Below are 17,461 nucleotides of genomic sequence, written 5' to 3' on the forward strand. Positions count from 1 at the left end.
TCAAAGGCAGAGTTAATGCAGCTAGCTATCAGGAGATTTTGGAGCTGCTTCCATCTGCTTAAAAGCTTTATGGAGATGTTTCATTTTTTTAGTACGACCTGGCACCTGCTCAGTGCCAAAACCACTGGTAAATTGTTTACAGACCATGGCATTACTGTACTCTATCAACTCTCCTGACCTTAACCCCATAGATAATCTGTAGGATATTGTGGAGAGCAGTGCCACAGGCCTATTGCCTCCATGCCACGCCTTTCTTTCCTTCCTTTCCAACCAAGTATTAAGTGCATAGCTGATATAATTGAAGTTTAGGGAAAATATATGAAGTCTAATGAACTTCATCACAATATGCTTGTTTGAGGACCTGTATAGTATTCTACTTTAATGAATTACCCCCCGCTCCAAGGATATTTCGACCCGTGTCTCTACTCTGGATAGGCAACCATATTTGTCCATTCTCTTGACGTTATCTAGAAAGGTACACATCTTTAATAATGAAATAGTTTTGCAAAAACTGCTGATGGTGGCTCAGTGAACATCTAATTTGGTTTGTTCTCAGATGCAAGTTGGGTAAGGAAGTTTTGATATAGACGTTGAAAGAAGAGGCAAAGACTGAGTCACAGCCAGAAAGTGTTGATGACAGTGTTGATTTCTATTCACTACCCCCTCCCAATTAAAGTCTCACAAAGCCAATTATACTCTAAAGCTGGTTAAACTGGAAGTTATGTTGCTGCAAGTTGTATTAATTTTTGTTCATGTGCCTCTTTTGATCTATGAGCACCTGCCCCTCTATCGGTCTCTGCACGGCTTTGCTCCTAGCCCAAATGGATTGGATGTAATATACCCTGGGTGTCTTACTAGGTATACACCATGTCAGGCCAAAAAATACACCAAAATCATCAACCGCATCAAGATTATACCTATGGTATCCAGTATATCAAGCAATATATGGGGACAGTTACAAAGTTTATTTGCACACGGTGTCACAGTGAAAAGGCCGAGATCTGAACAGGTTTCAGAACACGACAGAACTGCTTCAAAGATAAGAAAACCATCAAAACTAAATGGCCACAATGCTTTGTGGGAGAAAAACGTTAACTACTGAATATATGATTTGTCAGTGGTTCTACTTCTGGACAGGCATCAGATCGTCAATGCCCTCTTCCATCTCAAGCCTCTTCTCCATCTCCACCAGCACCTTGACGCCATCAACTACCATTTGTACCAGCTGCACCTCAGTGAAACCCAGTCTGTCGGCATTGGAAATGTCTGAAATTCCATTCTCTGTCTGGTTTTCTGCGCAACCTGAAGGGAAAAAAATGACAGAATTGTATGACTTGTCTGAAAGCAATGCTTTCAGCAACAACCAAAAATCTGTATACCAGTTGCGCGTTTCTCCAGTTTCAACCTCTTGAGAACCTCATCAAATTCAGGGCGTTTGCTCATATTGGGCAGCTTCACATGCACAGCAGCGCGCAGACCAGTTCCCAGTTCGGCGGGACAAGTCGAGATGTAACCCAAATGCTCATTCCACATGATTTCGAGCTCTTTCTCCTTGAGCTTGGATTCAAACTAAACAGATCGAGCGATTAAGACTCAATACCTACATTATGGATTTACATCTGATCGAATGAACAAACCTCTTTAATTCCGCTGCAGAAGCGAGTAAACGCTGCCTTCATGTTGCCACCTTTCTCAATGGAGATGACTTTTAAATGTTCCTCCTCATTTAGCCACACCAATAATGATTTGTCATCATTTTGCCTTTGAAGAGAACACATGAATGTGGCTTCCATTTTGATGTACCCATTTAAAAAAAGCCCCAAGGCTGCAGTTCTCTCACCAGATGCCTCTGCCATCGGGCCAATCACGGGCCATCCCCGAGCTCAGCACTTGAGGACACACTGGCTTTTCAAACAGCAGGTTGTCGTCAACCATTTGCTTCTGCTCAGGTTCTGACAGGCTCTTCAGTGCCACGTATTTCCCTTTCAGTTCTCCACCAACTGATCCAAGAACTGCAGAAAAAATAACATTGAAGTCCAATATTTTTCATGTATTTCTTCCTGAAACAATTTTATAGATTGCCTAACAATTGAGTTTGTCAACCTGCCATTCACACTGACACAGTGGGGCAAATAAGTATTTAGTCAACCACTAATTGTGCAAGTTCTCCCACTTGAAAAAAAAAAACAGAAAATCTCATCTTTGATGCCCTTGCTGATGGAAGGAGATTTTCACTCAAAATCTTTCGATACATGACCCCATTTATTCTTTCCTTTACACAGATCAGTCGTCCTGGTCCCTTTGCAGAATAACAGCTCCAAAGCATGATGTTTCCACCCCCATGCTTCACAGTGGGTATGGTGTTCTTCGGATGCAATTCAGTATTCTTTCTCCTCCAAACACGAGAACCTGCGTTTCTACCAAAAAGTTATATTTTGGTTTCATCTGACCATAACACATTCTTCCAGTCCTCTTCTGGATCATCCAAATGCTCTCTAGCGAACCGCAGACGGGCCTGGAGGTGTACTGCCTTCAGCATATGGACACGTCTGGCAGTGCAGGATTTGAGTCCCTGGCGGCGCATTGTGTTACTGATAGTAGCCTTTGTTACTGTGGTCCCAGCTCTCTGTAGGTCATTCACTAAGTCCCCCCCATGTGGTTCTGGGATTTTGCGTTTTACCTATTCCAGATTCAGTCTTCCCAGCCTAGTGCAGGTCAACAATTTTGTCTCTGGTGTCCTTCGACAGCTTTCTGGTCTTGGTCATAGTGGAGTTTGGAGTGACTGACTGTGGTTGTGGACAGGTGTCTTTTATACCGATAATGAGTTGGTAACAAGTGGAGCCTCGTTAGACTTCGTTAGAAGTTAGACCTCTTTGACAGCCAGAAATCTTGCCTGTTTGTAGGTGACCAAATACTTTTTTCCACTCTACGTTGGAAGTAAAAACTGAGATTGTGGACAGGTGTCTTTTATACCGATAATGAGTTAAAACAGGTGCCATTAATACAGGTAACGAGTGAAGCCTCATTCGTTAGAAGAAGTTAGACCTCTTTGACAGCCAGAAATCTTGCTTGTTTGTAGGTGACCAAACACTTATTTTCCACTCTAATTTGGGGATAAATTCTTTAAAAATCAAACAATGTGATTTTGGTTGTTTTTTTTCAAATTCTGTCTCTCATGGTTGAGGTTTACCCATGTTGACAATTACAGGCCTCTCTAATCTTTTCAAGTAGGAGAACTTGCACAATTGGTGGTTGACTAAATACTTATTTGCCCCACTGTATCTCACTGTCACGTCAGCCACACAGGTAAAGAGTGCAGAACACATCCGCCACATTACAACCCGATTCTTTACATTACATATTATATTCTGACTTATTTATAATTTATTTGTTTTGCTGTGTAATTGTCATTTATAATGGTGCCAGTAGAAGTTAGACCTCTTTGACAGCCAGAAATCTTGCCTGTTTGTAGGTGACCAAATACTTTTTTCCACTCTACGTTGGAAGTAAAAACTGAGATTGTGGACAGGTGTCTTTTATACCGATAATGAGTTAAAACAGGTGCCATTAATACAGGTAACGAGTGAAGCCTCATTCGTTAGAAGAAGTTAGACCTCTTTGACAGCCAGAAATCTTGCTTGCTTGTAGGTGACCAAACACTTATTTTCCACTCTAATTTGGGGATAAATTCTTTAAAAATCAAACAATGTGATTTTGGTTGTTTTTTTTCAAATTCTGTCTCTCATGGTTGAGGTTTACCCATGTTGACAATTACAGGCCTCTCTAATCTTTTCAAGTAGGAGAACTTGCACAATTGGTGGTTGACTAAATACTTATTTGCCCCACTGTATCTCACTGTCACGTCAGCCACACAGGTAAAGAGTGCAGAACACATCCGCCACATTACAACCCGATTCTTTACATTACATATTATATTCTGACTTATTTATAATTTATTTGTTTTGCTGTGTAATTGTCATTTATAATGGTGCCAGTAGAAGTTAGACCTCTTTGACAGCCAGAAATCTTGCCTGTTTGTAGGTGACCAAATACTTTTTTCCACTCTACGTTGGAAGTAAAAACTGAGATTGTGGACAGGTGTCTTTTATACCGATAATGAGTTAAAACAGGTGCCATTAATACAGGTAACGAGTGAAGCCTCATTCGTTAGAAGAAGTTAGACCTCTTTGACAGCCAGAAATCTTGCTTGCTTGTAGGTGACCAAACACTTATTTTCCACTCTAATTTGGGGATAAATTCTTTAAAAATCAAACAATGTGATTTTGGTTGTTTTTTTTCAAATTCTGTCTCTCATGGTTGAGGTTTACCCATGTTGACAATTACAGGCCTCTCTAATCTTTTCAAGTAGGAGAACTTGCACAATTGGTGGTTGACTAAATACTTATTTGCCCCACTGTATCTCACTGTCACGTCAGCCACACAGGTAAAGAGTGCAGAACACATCCGCCACATTACAACCCGATTCTTTACATTACATATTATATTCTGACTTATTTATAATTTATTTGTTTTGCTGTGTAATTGTCATTTATAATGGTGCCAGCAGTATTTATTAAGGAATTAGTGTAGGTTTTCGGGCTGTGGAATGAATTACTGGAATTATAATGTATTCTTATGGGAAAATCCTGCTCGACCTATGATCATTTCGACTTACAAACAAGGTCCTGGAACGAATTAACTTTGTATGTAGAGGTACCACTGTATTGTCACATGCCTACCTTCAACAATGATCTGCTCTAGGAAACGTCGCTCTCCACGGGTGCAATGTGATGGCAGTCGGAAGCCTCGAATGTTGCGACTCCCTCGGACACGGGAAATCATAACGTAGTTGGGATCAAGATCATCACCCCCCTTAAAGAAAAAGCACTTACTACAAATCCATACAACTGGTCTTGACAATCAAGCGATATACCAAAAGATTCTCTGGGTTGAAATCACTCTTGTGCACATCTGTTGGCTTATAACCTCCATGTTTATCCTCGATGACAAGGTCCAGCAGCTCTTTGAAGACCTCATATGACTCCTCATCCCCAGCCACGCAGCCCATACTCAAAGAGAATGGGCTACCTGCACACAACAGCAGCATGGGCAAACCAAATGTCAACCTCACCAAATCAGATTGGACTGCAGTGCCTTGAAAAAGTATTTGCCCCACCCTGAATTATTTCTTGCAAATATTAATCTCTCAATAAGGATGTATAGGTTTCTAAATGATTTTATTTGGAGAGGAACCTCTGTGATACTATGAGGAAAAAAATGCCCGCTTAACCTAATAGCAAGTGGTTACCTTACTGAAATCAAACAAGTGGGATTTTTCTTTGCATAATTGTTTCAATTTGGAGGGTTTTCAAGTTGGGATTTAAATGCAGACTTTCATTTCGTTCTTTTTAGCCATTCTGAGGTGACCTTGCTGGTGTTTCAGATCATTGACCTGTTACATACTAGAGTGCTTGGCACAAACTGATGGCTGGATGTTCTTCAGGATCTTATGGTGAACAAAATTCATTTTTCCGTCAATTACTGCAAGTTGTTCTGGTTCTAAGGAAACAAAGCGGCCCCACCCAGACCATCACGTTGCCACCACAATGCTTTATTGTTGGAATAGTGTTCTTAATAAATGTCGTGCCATTTTTACACCAGATGTAACAGGCTGCATATCTTCCCTAAAGTTACATTTTGAAGCCTGCAAGTTCTTTGGGACTTCTGTGACACACTGCAAGAGTCGTCGTCACTCCCCGGGATGGTTTGCCACTGTTCCAAGTTTTCTCTATTTGTGGATAATGGCTCTGACAATGGTTAATGGCCTTGGAAATCTTTAATCCGAGGTTGGATCGCGGGGGTAGCAAATTTAGCAAGGAGCAGCCCAGCCTTCCCTCTCCCCAGCCCCTTCAACCATCACCTCCGGCGGGATCCCAAGGCATTCCATGCCAGCCGAGAGTCTCTCCAGTATGTCCTGGGTCGCCCCCGGGGCCTCCCGCCGGCGGGACCTGCCCGGAACACCTCTCCAGGGAGGGGTCCAGGAGTCAACCAAACCAGATGCCCGAGCCACCTCAACTGGCTCCTCTCAACGCGGAGGAGTAGCGGCTCAACACAGAATTTCTCACCTTATCTCGCAGGGAGAGCCCAGACACTCTGCGGAGGAAAGTCATTTCGGCCACTTATATCCGGGATCCTTCGGTCACGACCCACAGCTCGTGACTATAGGTGAGGGTAAGAACGGAGATCGATCGGTAAATCGAGAGCTTCACCTTTCGGCTCAGCTCCTTCACCACTACGGACCGGTGCAGAGTCCGCATCATTGCAGAGGCTGCACCGATCCGCCTGTCGATCTCTCGCTCCCTCCTACCCTCACTCGTGAAAAAGACCAAGATACTTGAACTCCTCCACTTGGGGCAGGACCCTTTTCCGACTGAAGACCATGGTCTTGGCTTTGTGAAGCCAACAGCACTACATCATCTGCAAAATATCGCTTCAGCTGCGCCTAGAAATTCTGTCCATAAAAATTCTGAACAGAATCGGTGACAAAGGGCAGTCTTGACAGAGTCCAACCCTCACTGGGAACGAATTGGTTGGATCTTGTTTACTTTGTGGTGGCAAACAGGTTAACAGCCAGTGAAATTGACATTTGTGTTGCTAAAACTGTGGTTAGTAACAGCCCCCCTTTGTGCATTTAATGAATTAAAATTGGTTTGATGAACTGAAATATTTGTGTGTGTGATCACAAATCAAGAAGGGGCAAATATTCTTTCACGGGACTGTTCATAACATTTGAGTTTTGGAATAAACAAATATTTGTACCTGGATTATCCACGCCTGACTGGATGACGTGGTCTATAGTGAAGCCATAAGGGGTTTTCCGCTCGCTGAGCGTTTTGTACACGTCTAATGTTAAGAACTTGGCCATGTAGTTGTTGTGCATAGAGAGCTCTGGAAAGTCCATCTCAGGACACATTTTCTTCATCTTAAGTTTACCGGGCATCAGATTGTTGATGGAACCACCCTTTTCCAGCTTCTTCTCCATATCCACCAACAACTTCACACCGTCGACCACAATCTGAACAAGTTGCACCTCGGAAAAGCCTAGTCTGTCAGTGTTTGAGATGTCAAAGATTCCATCCACAGCAGCTGTGTCCACACCACCTGGTAGAAGAATAATATGTCAGCGTGCATAACGTAATAAAGACGAACAAAGATTCAGTGTACCAGTGCCACGTTTTTGGAGCCTCAGCTTCGTAAGAATGTCCTTGAACTTTGGGTGTTGGCTCAGGTTCGGGAGTTTCACATGTACACCGGCACGCAGACCAGTGCCCAAGTTGGACGGGCAAGTCAGGATATAGCCATGATGTTCATTCCACATGAAGGCCTCACCTTTCTCTTTAATTACAGCCTCAATCTAAAGGTGTGACAATATATTGATATGGTGATATAGCACGTTAATTAGCATCCCAATAGGTTGTCAATATGCTTCCAACAAGAGTCATCATATACATATCGATTGGTTACACGGCGCTAGGAGACCAATTAATTTTGACTGGAAGGATATTCATGGATTAAGTATACTAGTGCTGCAACGATTAATCGATTAACTCGAGTATTCGATTAGAAAAAAATATTCGAATTTTGTTGCTTCGAGTATTCGTTTAATTAAAGTGGCGTTGTAATGGTTTATTTTGAAAGTGTTTGCATTTAGTTTTATTGATTAGGGTGGATACACTGCCCTCTGGTCTGCCTTTTTTCACATGGCTGAATCCAACCGCTCCCCGTTAAGACCAACGTAAGCTAAGTTTGTTTGAGCTAATGTTTATTAATGCAGTCCTTTGGTTTATAGGTATATTTAGCTGTTTTTTGTGGGAATATGTGTCTGAACCATTTGTTAAGAGCACTGAAAAAAAAAAAACTTTAGTATTTTATAGCATTTAAGCTAGTAGACTTTTCTATGTATGTTAGCCAATTTTCTTTTGATGTCCATAGATCCTCATTTTTGAAAAAAATTGTAATTTTTCATGTTCCTTATCAGATTACTCGATTATTCGAACTAATCCATCGATTAATCAACTACTAAAATATTTGATAGCTGCAGCCCTATAGTATACACAAATATACAATATTAAGGGTGTTTAAAAAATGGATTCTCTTATCGATCCAAATAGTGGCTGGTCTTCTACTCCTGTCGATTAGTTGGCAACGCGCAGCAGCCTTGCTATACAATCTGCTTAAGTAACAACATGAGCTTGCGAGAGTTAACTTAGGTGGCTTCTTTACACTCTCATAGTGCTGCAACAATTAATCAATTACCTTGAGCAATTCGATGAGAAAAAAGCTTTGACTCAAATTTAGCTGCTTTGTGGTTTCTTTTGAAAATGTTTGCATTTAGATTTATTGATTTGGGTGGATACACTGCCCTCTAGTGGGAACAGTGAATATGACATATTTAACATGGCTGAATCCAGACGCTCCCTGTTAAAACCAACATGTTTTTGTTTGAGCCAATATGTTTTTTATGCATTCATAATTTAGTTTATAGGTACTGTATATTTAGCAGTTTTTGGGGGTGGTTTGTGTTTGAGCGATTTGTGAAGAGCATTGTCAAAAAACATTAGCATTTTATAGCATTCAAGCTAGCAGACTTTTGCCATGGAAGTTAACCAATTGTTTTTTTTGTACTTAGATCCTAATTTATTTAAGCTCAGATATTTTATTTTTTAAATTGAAGTGCAATCCTGCATAGTTTAAAGAAATACTCTTGTAATACTTTTGTATTCTCATTTAATGCCTAAAATTGATTCTGCAACGCATTAAATGTTCCAAATCCAATTACTCGATTATTCGAACCAACTTGTTAATAGATTAATCGACTACTAAAATAATCGATAGCGACAGCCCTACACTGTAGTCTCACTGGGTTTGGCGCCGTGAAGCAAAAGTTTCAATATGGCGGAGATGGAGATACGAAATGCCCCAAAGCATCTTTAAGTCTGAAACGTTTGGCTCTCACTACAAAAACAGAGTCATGAAGTGTGACAAGTGCCACGTCATATGCAAGCTGTGCAATGTAAAAAGTGAAATACTGCAGAAATGTTTAGTATGGTATACAGTACGTGGATGCTCAATATAATATTTTGACCTGGCATTTAAAATAACGGTTCGTTATTATGATGCTTTACATCCTTTACAACATAAAAACATGTTTGAGTGCTGGATGAGGATCAGCAATAAATTGATACTTTATGTCCATTTCTTTTTATATAAATATCGCAATAATCTTACTGTGAATCCTGATACGAATCACATTGCCAGATATGAGGCAATACACACCTGTACAAAATATATATGGCGGAAAACACAGACAAGACTAAAAAAGCAGGTTCTGCTCTTGCACTCCGTTTTCAAAGAAACTTCTGTATTTAAGCTAAAAAAAAACTGTTGTGTTTGAAAGACTATATACTGCCATAGCAGATTCATTACACATTAAGCCCCCGAACTATTTTTAATTGGTCCGTTTTACCCTGAAAACCCGTTTCCAGACATCGCGCAACCGTTTTTTGTTTGAACTCAGCCATAAAACTAAGGTAATTAATTATATTTATTTTTCAAAATGTCTGTCATTTTTAGCTTAGAATCATTAATTGATGTCTAATATTTCGTTTAAAAAAAAAAAGACTTCAAAAAATTATTTACTCGCATATTTTAAACTTTTGTCTGTAAAAAAGTCACGGATATCTACCTCATAACTCTCGCTTAATTGTATTTTTTTTTGTTAGTATCGCATTTTCTCTGATATGTTTAATGACAAATAATCGATCCAAACAAAGAACAATTGAAAAACATTTAGAAGGCTAAATATATGAAAAAGAACATCTCGACTGCTCCTTGATGTCTGCGATTTCTGCATCGCGACCCTTGTTATATTACCATGTTTCACCCATAAAATCCCCCAAAAATCCAGCTGTGGCCATTCACAGCTACATGCTACATGGAGTTTTTGGGTCGAAATGAGGTAAGTACGCTATAGTATATTGTTAAAGTCATGGTGTCTGTAATTCTGCTCTCGCATGCTCTCGCCTCCAGATAGGGTTTTACTGTTAAAAAAAATAATAAATGCCCTCCTGTTCAAAATCCCCCCCCCCCCCCCCCCCCCCCCCCAAAATGGAGATTTTAAGCTTTCCAATGATGTATCAAACATGCATATTGGACAATTTTGAAATTTAGTCAAATTGGGTGTCTCAGAGCGGAACTTCAAGTCACCTGAGTGTTTTCCGCCATATATTGATCCCCTGACTCATGTATCGGTAAATGTTGTTTTGCCATCAAAGGTTGACAGATATATCGGTTCCGATACCAGCGATTTTGTTTTCTTCTATGGGGGGAGAAGTCGTTTTCTTCTATGGGGGGAGAAGTTCAGGAGTTTCACCTCCAACCATCGTGTAGCAGGGATAACTCACTGACACTGAGCCGCAAACGGCGGGTGAGCGTTGAGCCTTACAGCTGCAAGCGAGGGATTTCTCCATGCATTTTTGGGACATAAAAAATAGCTAATACATTAGGGAAGGTGTGACGGAAAATTTGTTGGGTTTTGAAAACCTTGATGTTTTCATACCACGGTATACCTTGAAATAGATAATCGGCATATGTCTACTTGTACTAGTATACACTTAAGAGTGTCACTAGTTTTTCATAATCAGTATGCTATCAGCTTATAAAATTGGCTTCGTCTGAATTGTGTTCTTTAAAAATCCCTTGTTGGTAGACCTCAAATCGCCATATTGAGATAATCATTATAGTATTAAGCCTTATATTGTAAATCGCACCTATCCCTGATCATCGCAAATTGCGTAGTATTATTCTTTAATGTTGACCTACAAACCTCTTTGAGACCGGTGCAGAAGCGAGTGAACACATCCTTCATGTTGCCGCCTTTCTCCATGGAAATCACTCGTAGATGGTCTTCTTCATTCACCCACACCAGGAATGTTTTGTTGTCATTGTGCCTTTTGAAGGAGACATCAGTTGGTTTTATATCTGATCGTGTGTGAATCCAGGACTAGATGGTCTTACCAAATGCCTCTACCATCAGGCCAGTCACGGGCCATCCCGGAGGCCACCAGCAGAGGTGACACTGGCTTGTCAAAGAGGAAGTGGTTATTGATCAGATCCTGCTGCTCAGCCTCTGTCAGCTTCTTCAAGGCATAATATGTTCCCTTAAATTCTCCAGACAGTGCATCTAGAGCTGCAGGAAAAACATCAAATATTAGCACATTCTTCTTCTAACTGCCATGCTTTTCTACACAATGCCTTACCGCCAATGCAAAGCTTTTCAATAGCACGTCTTTCTCCACGAGTGCAGAGTGGGGGCAGGCAGAACCCACGGATACTGCGTCCCGTTCGGACTCTGCAGCTCAGAACATATTTTGCGTCCAGGTCGTTGTTCCACTTGGGAGGCAGACGATAAGTTGTGCATTACAAATACTGTTGCAGCAAAACCATTTTTTGGCACCCAATATAAATTCTAAAATATACATTTATACATTTTATATACAGCACTCGTATATTTTGCTGTATATACTGATTTATGAATATTCAAATGTATGTCACTGCTTAAGTCACTGGCTGCCATTGACAGCACCGGATGTCCAATTCATTTGATGTGTGAGGTTTGGGGATAGGTTTGGTCTCAACATTGGTAGGGACAATATTACTGTACTGCACATAATGCAAACAATGATCCAAATAAGGGACGGCTAGCTTGACTTCGTTGTTCCTTGTGGGGGCTGGCCTGGCCGCAGTAGTTTCACAGGTTAGCAAGTATAATGCTATGCTAACTCTGATGCAGGTCGGACTTTGTTGCAAAATTTGTGTTGTGTCCCCCACTTCCACAACATTGACGTCTTTTTACATGACTTACAGTGGCTGCTACTGGCCGAAAAAGGGCAGAGGAGGCAGCATGTTGCCGACATGGATCTGTCGGAGCTGTGTGAGTATATGTGTTTGTCTTTGTTGCAGGCTTCAACTCATCAGCCAACCAAACATTCGTTTGAGGGGGGAAAAAATGGACTGGCGCATTCAGCAAGTGAAAAGAGATAAATATTACCGTATTGGCCCGAATATAAGACGGTGTTTTTTGCATTGGCGCCAGATATCATTGAAGCGATGTTCAGTCATGACAGATCTCAGCTACTCTCAGTTTAAGCAGTTTGCATCATTTTATTGCAATGTTTTTCCTTATTCAGGTTTGTTTCAAGACTACAGTTACAGTTAGACTTCACTTTGCTGGTTAATGCAATTATTGCAATTTTGTTGTTTTATCACAATAGATTGGTTTATTTATATTTCAAAAACCAGAAGCCATTCATCTACGAATATGATTGCATTTTACATATTTAATTGTTCAGACATTAAGATTTGAATGAAGCAAAATAACATGCTTTTTCTCTCAAATATATTGTTATAATCATTTGTTTCAGATGTATTGTAATTATTTTCTGTAAAAAAAATTTCAAACTTGAGTCTTGAAAAAGACGGGATCGTCTTATAATCAGGGCCGTCTTATATTCGGGCCGATATGGTATTTTATCAATACAACATATAGGAAGGCAATCGGACAATCTGAGCATCCTGAAAAGTTGGTAATTATGTCCCTACTGTCCCTATGCAACCCTACGCCCTTGGTGTTGTGAATAACGTTCATTCGCTGCCAACCCTCCCTAAATGTGCAAATATATCATTGCAAAAGTTTCAATACACTTTTAAGCCAAAAGAACTGTTGTGTTTGATAGAACAATATGTCTACATGCTGCCATAGCAGTTTCATAGCGCATTAGGCCCCCGAACTAATGTTAATTTGTGCGTTTTACCCTGGAGACCCCCGTTTACAGACACCGTGCAACCGCTTTTGTTTCAACCCAGCCATAAAAAGAATTATATTTATTATTTGAAATGTCTATCATTATTAGCTTAGAATCATTAATTGATGTCTAATATTTAGTTTAACAACAACAAAAAACTTAATTATTCACCCGTATATTATAAACTTTTAACAAATTACATCACAATGAAAAAATAGAGTCTGTAAATAAGTCACGGATAGCCACATCATACTATCGCTTAATTGTATTTTTTTGTTACTGTCGCATTTTCCCCGATATTTTAGATGATAAATAATCGATCCAAACATTAAATATTTGAAAAAAAAGCCTTGACCACTCCTTAATGTCTGCGATTTCTGCATTGCGACCCTTGTTACATTACTGTGTTTCACCCAAAAAATCCCCCAAAAGTCCGGCTGTGGTCATTCACAGCTGTGTCTTGACACTTTTGAATTATGAAATTTGTCCAAACTGGGGGTCTCAGAGAAGAACTTCGTCACCTGAGTTTTCCGCCATATACAGTGGTAACTCTACTTACGAAATCAATTGGTTCTGGAAGTGGTTTTGTACCCAAAATTCAGACATTAATCTTTTATAATGCATAAAAATGCATCAAAACATGTAACAAATATATCATACAATTAGATTATTGCACAATAAACAAAGGGAGTTGTGCATAATATAAAAAAAAAACAAGCAGGGGAGAATAAAGAGGATGCTGGGATAAACACACATACAGTAGAGGTCCCTTTTAGCCAATTGAATGCAAGGAATGCTAGGCAAAAGCCAATGGCAGAGAAGCTATAAGTATGTCACGTTCAGTAAACTCTGGAAGCTGCGAGTACCAGCCATACTGTATTTTGTCTTGTCCTGAAATTTCTTAAACAAGAGGCAATATTTTCCCATTGAGGTGCTTCTTAACCTGAAAATTCTGTATGCTGAGACATTTGTAAGTAGAGGTACCACTGTATTGTATATGTATGATTTTTTTAATCAATCCTACTTTTTATGTTCTTTTGCATTCCTCCAATGCTTTATGTATATTTGTTAACTGTCCAATCCATTTGAAGTGGGAGTCTGCCAAGCAAATGAACGACTTCAAATGGATTGGACATTTACTAGTGGTGAACTCATTTGAATTCACCGCAGATCGATGATTGAAGTTTTTTTTTTTTTTTCACAGCGATGTTCGTAGCTGGTGGCCATCTTGGGTAGGGCGACAACATTTGGAAACTAGGTCTCCAACAGGGGCGTTACCAGGGGGGGCAGGGGTGGGCAGTGCCCACCCACGGACTTGCTCTGTCCACCCAAAGAAAACTGGATGTAGAACTAACCTCAGTCTGGGCACCGCGTATGGTATCCTATTCATATAGTACTGAGGTGTTCTAACCTTTGCATTGTTACCTCCACTTTCACCTTAACAAAAAAAAATAAAATTAATTAAATGTTAGTTTTGTTCCTAGGGGGCGCTACACAAATAAATGTTGGTTTTGTTCCTAGGGAGCGCTACACACATTTACGCATATTATGATTTTTATTTTTTTATTTTTATTTTTTTAGATTTTATCCAAGTTTTCACCAGTGTTCGCCTGGCTGTTGAGTTTGGTGAGTTTTGAAGCATTCTGAGGGGGTCAAAGTAGGGCTCAAAGCGTCGGCGGGACAAAGAATGACTGCTAGGGGGCTCTTGGCGCAACATAGTGTATTTGGAATTTGTCTTTACACGGTATCAAAGATTGCACCTGTCTTGACCTGCCTGCTGATTTTGGTGCATTTTGGAGCATTCTAAGGGTGTCAAATTGAGCTCAAAGGGGCTGCGGAACAAAGAATATAATAATAATAATAAAACCGAGGAACCACAATAGGTCACCTGCATGTCCATACTGTTCAGCTATGGATGTGTCAAATAAAATCAAATCTAATTTTTTGTTTAGACCAAATCACAACAGCAGTTATCTCAAGGAGAAAACAAAACATGTTTTAAGGTGCAGTAGCCCTACGCTGGATTTCGACCTACTTGAGCATTGTAGGTTTTTTTTTTGCCCCCCCACGTAAGACTAATGCCCACCCACACCTGGCATCCTGGTCACACCACTGGTCTCCAAGAGTACATATTGCGAAGCATCGGCGCGTTATTTTATAGTACTCCACGATACTGATGACATTCATTTAGGTGCTTTATCAGTGCAACACTATCCACAATTCAGCATTAATCTTCGTAAAATGCTTTACCCTGAGGTGGTCAGCATCCAGGTCAGTCTTGTGCATATCTCTCGGTTTGTATCCTCCATGTCTGTCCTGAATCACAAGGTCCATCAAGTCTTTGAAGACCTTGTAAGACTCCTCATCTCCAGCAACACAACCCACAGTTTTGATAAACGGGTGACCTGCAAACGTAAAGATTTAAAATGCAGCATTGACTACCAAACCAAAGTTCTGTACCTGGATTATCCACGCCGGTCTGAATGATATCATCTATGGTAAAGCCATTGGGAGTGCAACGCTGCCTCAGCGTCTTGTACATTTCCAGGGTTAAAAACTTGGAAACGTGATTATTGTGCTTGCTGAAATCTGGGAACTCTTGCTCAGCAGAAAACACGTTTAACTGGCGATCAGCTGGCATTAGGTCATCTATAGACTCCTCCTTCTCCAGCCTTTTTTCCATTTCCACAAGCAGCTTGATGCCATCAACTACCATCTGGACCAGTTGCACCTCAGAGAAACCCAACCTGTCTGCATTGGAGATGTCAAAAACCCCATCCACAGCATCTGTGTCCACACCACCTGATGAACAAAACAATATTTAAAAGACTTTACGACAAGGATGCTTTTGACCAGAAGCTTGCAAGTCACCAGTTCCACGTTTCTGGAGTCTCAGCCTCCTAAGAACCTCTCCAAACTCAGGATGCTTGCTCATTTTTGGCAGTTTAACGTGCACACCGGCGCGGAGACCGGTGCCCAAGTTTGATGGACAAGTCAGGATGTAGCCAAGGTGCTCATTCCACATGAATGCTTCACCTTTCTGCTTAATCGCGGCCTCGATCTAAAACAGACGGTGAGCAAGTCATCGCAAGATAAAATAGATCAAACATCTTAATCCATTTCTAAAAACCTCAGTGAGTCCACAGCAGAAGCGAGTGAACACTTCCTTCATATTGTTGCCTTTCTGCATGGAGATCACGCGCAGATGATCCTCCTCATTCACCCACACCAGGAATGTCTTGCTTTCATTGTGCCTTTTGAAAGAATAAAGCAAATAATGTACTATGTTTTATGTCACAATGAACTAGTATGTTTCGGATTAATTACCAGATTCCTCTTCCGTCAGGCCAGTCGCGAGCCATTCCTGAAGCCAGCAGCAGAGGAGACACTGGCTTGTCAAAGAGCAGGTGATCGTCAATCAGCTGTTGCTGTTCCTCCTCAGTCATGTTCTTTAAGGCATAGTATTTTCCCTGTAGGTCTCCACTCAGAGTGTCCAGGGCTAAATTTGGAAATTTCAATATCAGTGATAATGTTCATGGCAGTTTTTCTCTCTAACTGTTTGCAATATAATTAGGGAATAGTATCTTCTCGTATTTACCGATCGACTTTGTATTACTCAAACACACTTAATATAATCAGGGAGTAGTATCGTTTCTCGTATTTACTGTTTGATAGTTTGTATTACTCTAACACACCCAATGTAAAATAAAATAGCACTTATGAAAACAAGCAGAATATAGGGCATAAGAGATACATGACACCTTCTTAACATGGAAGCTTAACGTGTGCGTCATGAGCAAGATTGACGTTGCGAAGCCCACGTCTACACCACCAACTCTTGCTATAAGTTCTCCCGGACAGTCCAGAAAAAATGGCGGGACACCCTGTCCCAACACAAGGAACATCGGAGAACGCTCGATATCCAACTGATAACACGACTGATAAGATTCCAAGAGCCTCTTTGATGCTGAGGTGGCAAAATCCACAACCCTCGTTGCCCTGACAACAGTAACTCCCGAATCCTCCTGTCCATCCACGAACAGTCATTAATCCTAAACCCCCAAACACACACTTCTTCTGCCCACAGCCCGCCCTGTGAGAGACCTCAAAAAGACTGATATGGTGACCCTGAATCCTCTCCTGGGTCCCTCTGCTGCAGGGGTCGCGTTAACCGAATATTTTCCGTCGTTGACCGGTTTTTTAAAACGGTGACGGAAAAAACTGAAGTCCATCCGTCATTTTGACAGGTTGCAATTCACACCCCAGACCATGTTGGCGGCGAGTGAGCATATTAATTAGCTATTGTCTCTATTGATGCATAACGTCGTTGGCCTTACTCGGAAAAATGTCAAGGCAATCGAGTGTCCGAAGTTTCTTCAAAAAGCCCCAAAACGACGATGGTGTTGATAAAAGACGTGAAAAAAGAGGGACTGCACAAGCGGGCACGCAATTCAAGTCCATGCGCACCAGGAGGAAAGTGTGAGACTGGGTTCAGGCCACAGCAGGTGAACTGTTAATTTCATTGTTCCATATGTAGCCTAGCTACTGGGGCCACAGTCAGCTGTTTTTGTCAGTGCGGAGAAAAAGTTACATATTCA

General features: G+C 40.9%; 1 protein-coding gene across 1 annotated transcript in view; it reads right to left on the reverse strand.

Moving 5' to 3' along the window:
- Positions 1 to 944: 944 nt before the first annotated feature.
- The window catches only part of LOC130931469 (creatine kinase, flagellar-like), a 35,953-nt gene continuing 19,436 nt past the window's right edge, over positions 945 to 17,461 (reverse strand). The window contains 16 exon segments of the mRNA XM_057860301.1: positions 945 to 1,302; positions 1,380 to 1,569; positions 1,638 to 1,761; positions 1,841 to 2,012; positions 4,740 to 4,924; positions 4,926 to 5,088; positions 6,820 to 7,161; positions 7,225 to 7,414; positions 10,886 to 11,009; positions 11,077 to 11,248; positions 11,319 to 11,451; positions 15,114 to 15,268; positions 15,324 to 15,665; positions 15,735 to 15,924; positions 15,994 to 16,117; positions 16,191 to 16,362. Coding sequence (XP_057716284.1) covers positions 1,124 to 1,302; positions 1,380 to 1,569; positions 1,638 to 1,761; positions 1,841 to 2,012; positions 4,740 to 4,924; positions 4,926 to 5,088; positions 6,820 to 7,161; positions 7,225 to 7,414; positions 10,886 to 11,009; positions 11,077 to 11,248; positions 11,319 to 11,451; positions 15,114 to 15,268; positions 15,324 to 15,665; positions 15,735 to 15,924; positions 15,994 to 16,117; positions 16,191 to 16,362 — 2,957 coding nt within the window. The 3' untranslated portion in view covers positions 945 to 1,123.

Source organism: Corythoichthys intestinalis, chromosome 15 (assembly GCF_030265065.1).
Source record: "Corythoichthys intestinalis isolate RoL2023-P3 chromosome 15, ASM3026506v1, whole genome shotgun sequence".
Classification (NCBI taxonomy): Eukaryota; Metazoa; Chordata; class Actinopteri; order Syngnathiformes; family Syngnathidae; genus Corythoichthys; species Corythoichthys intestinalis.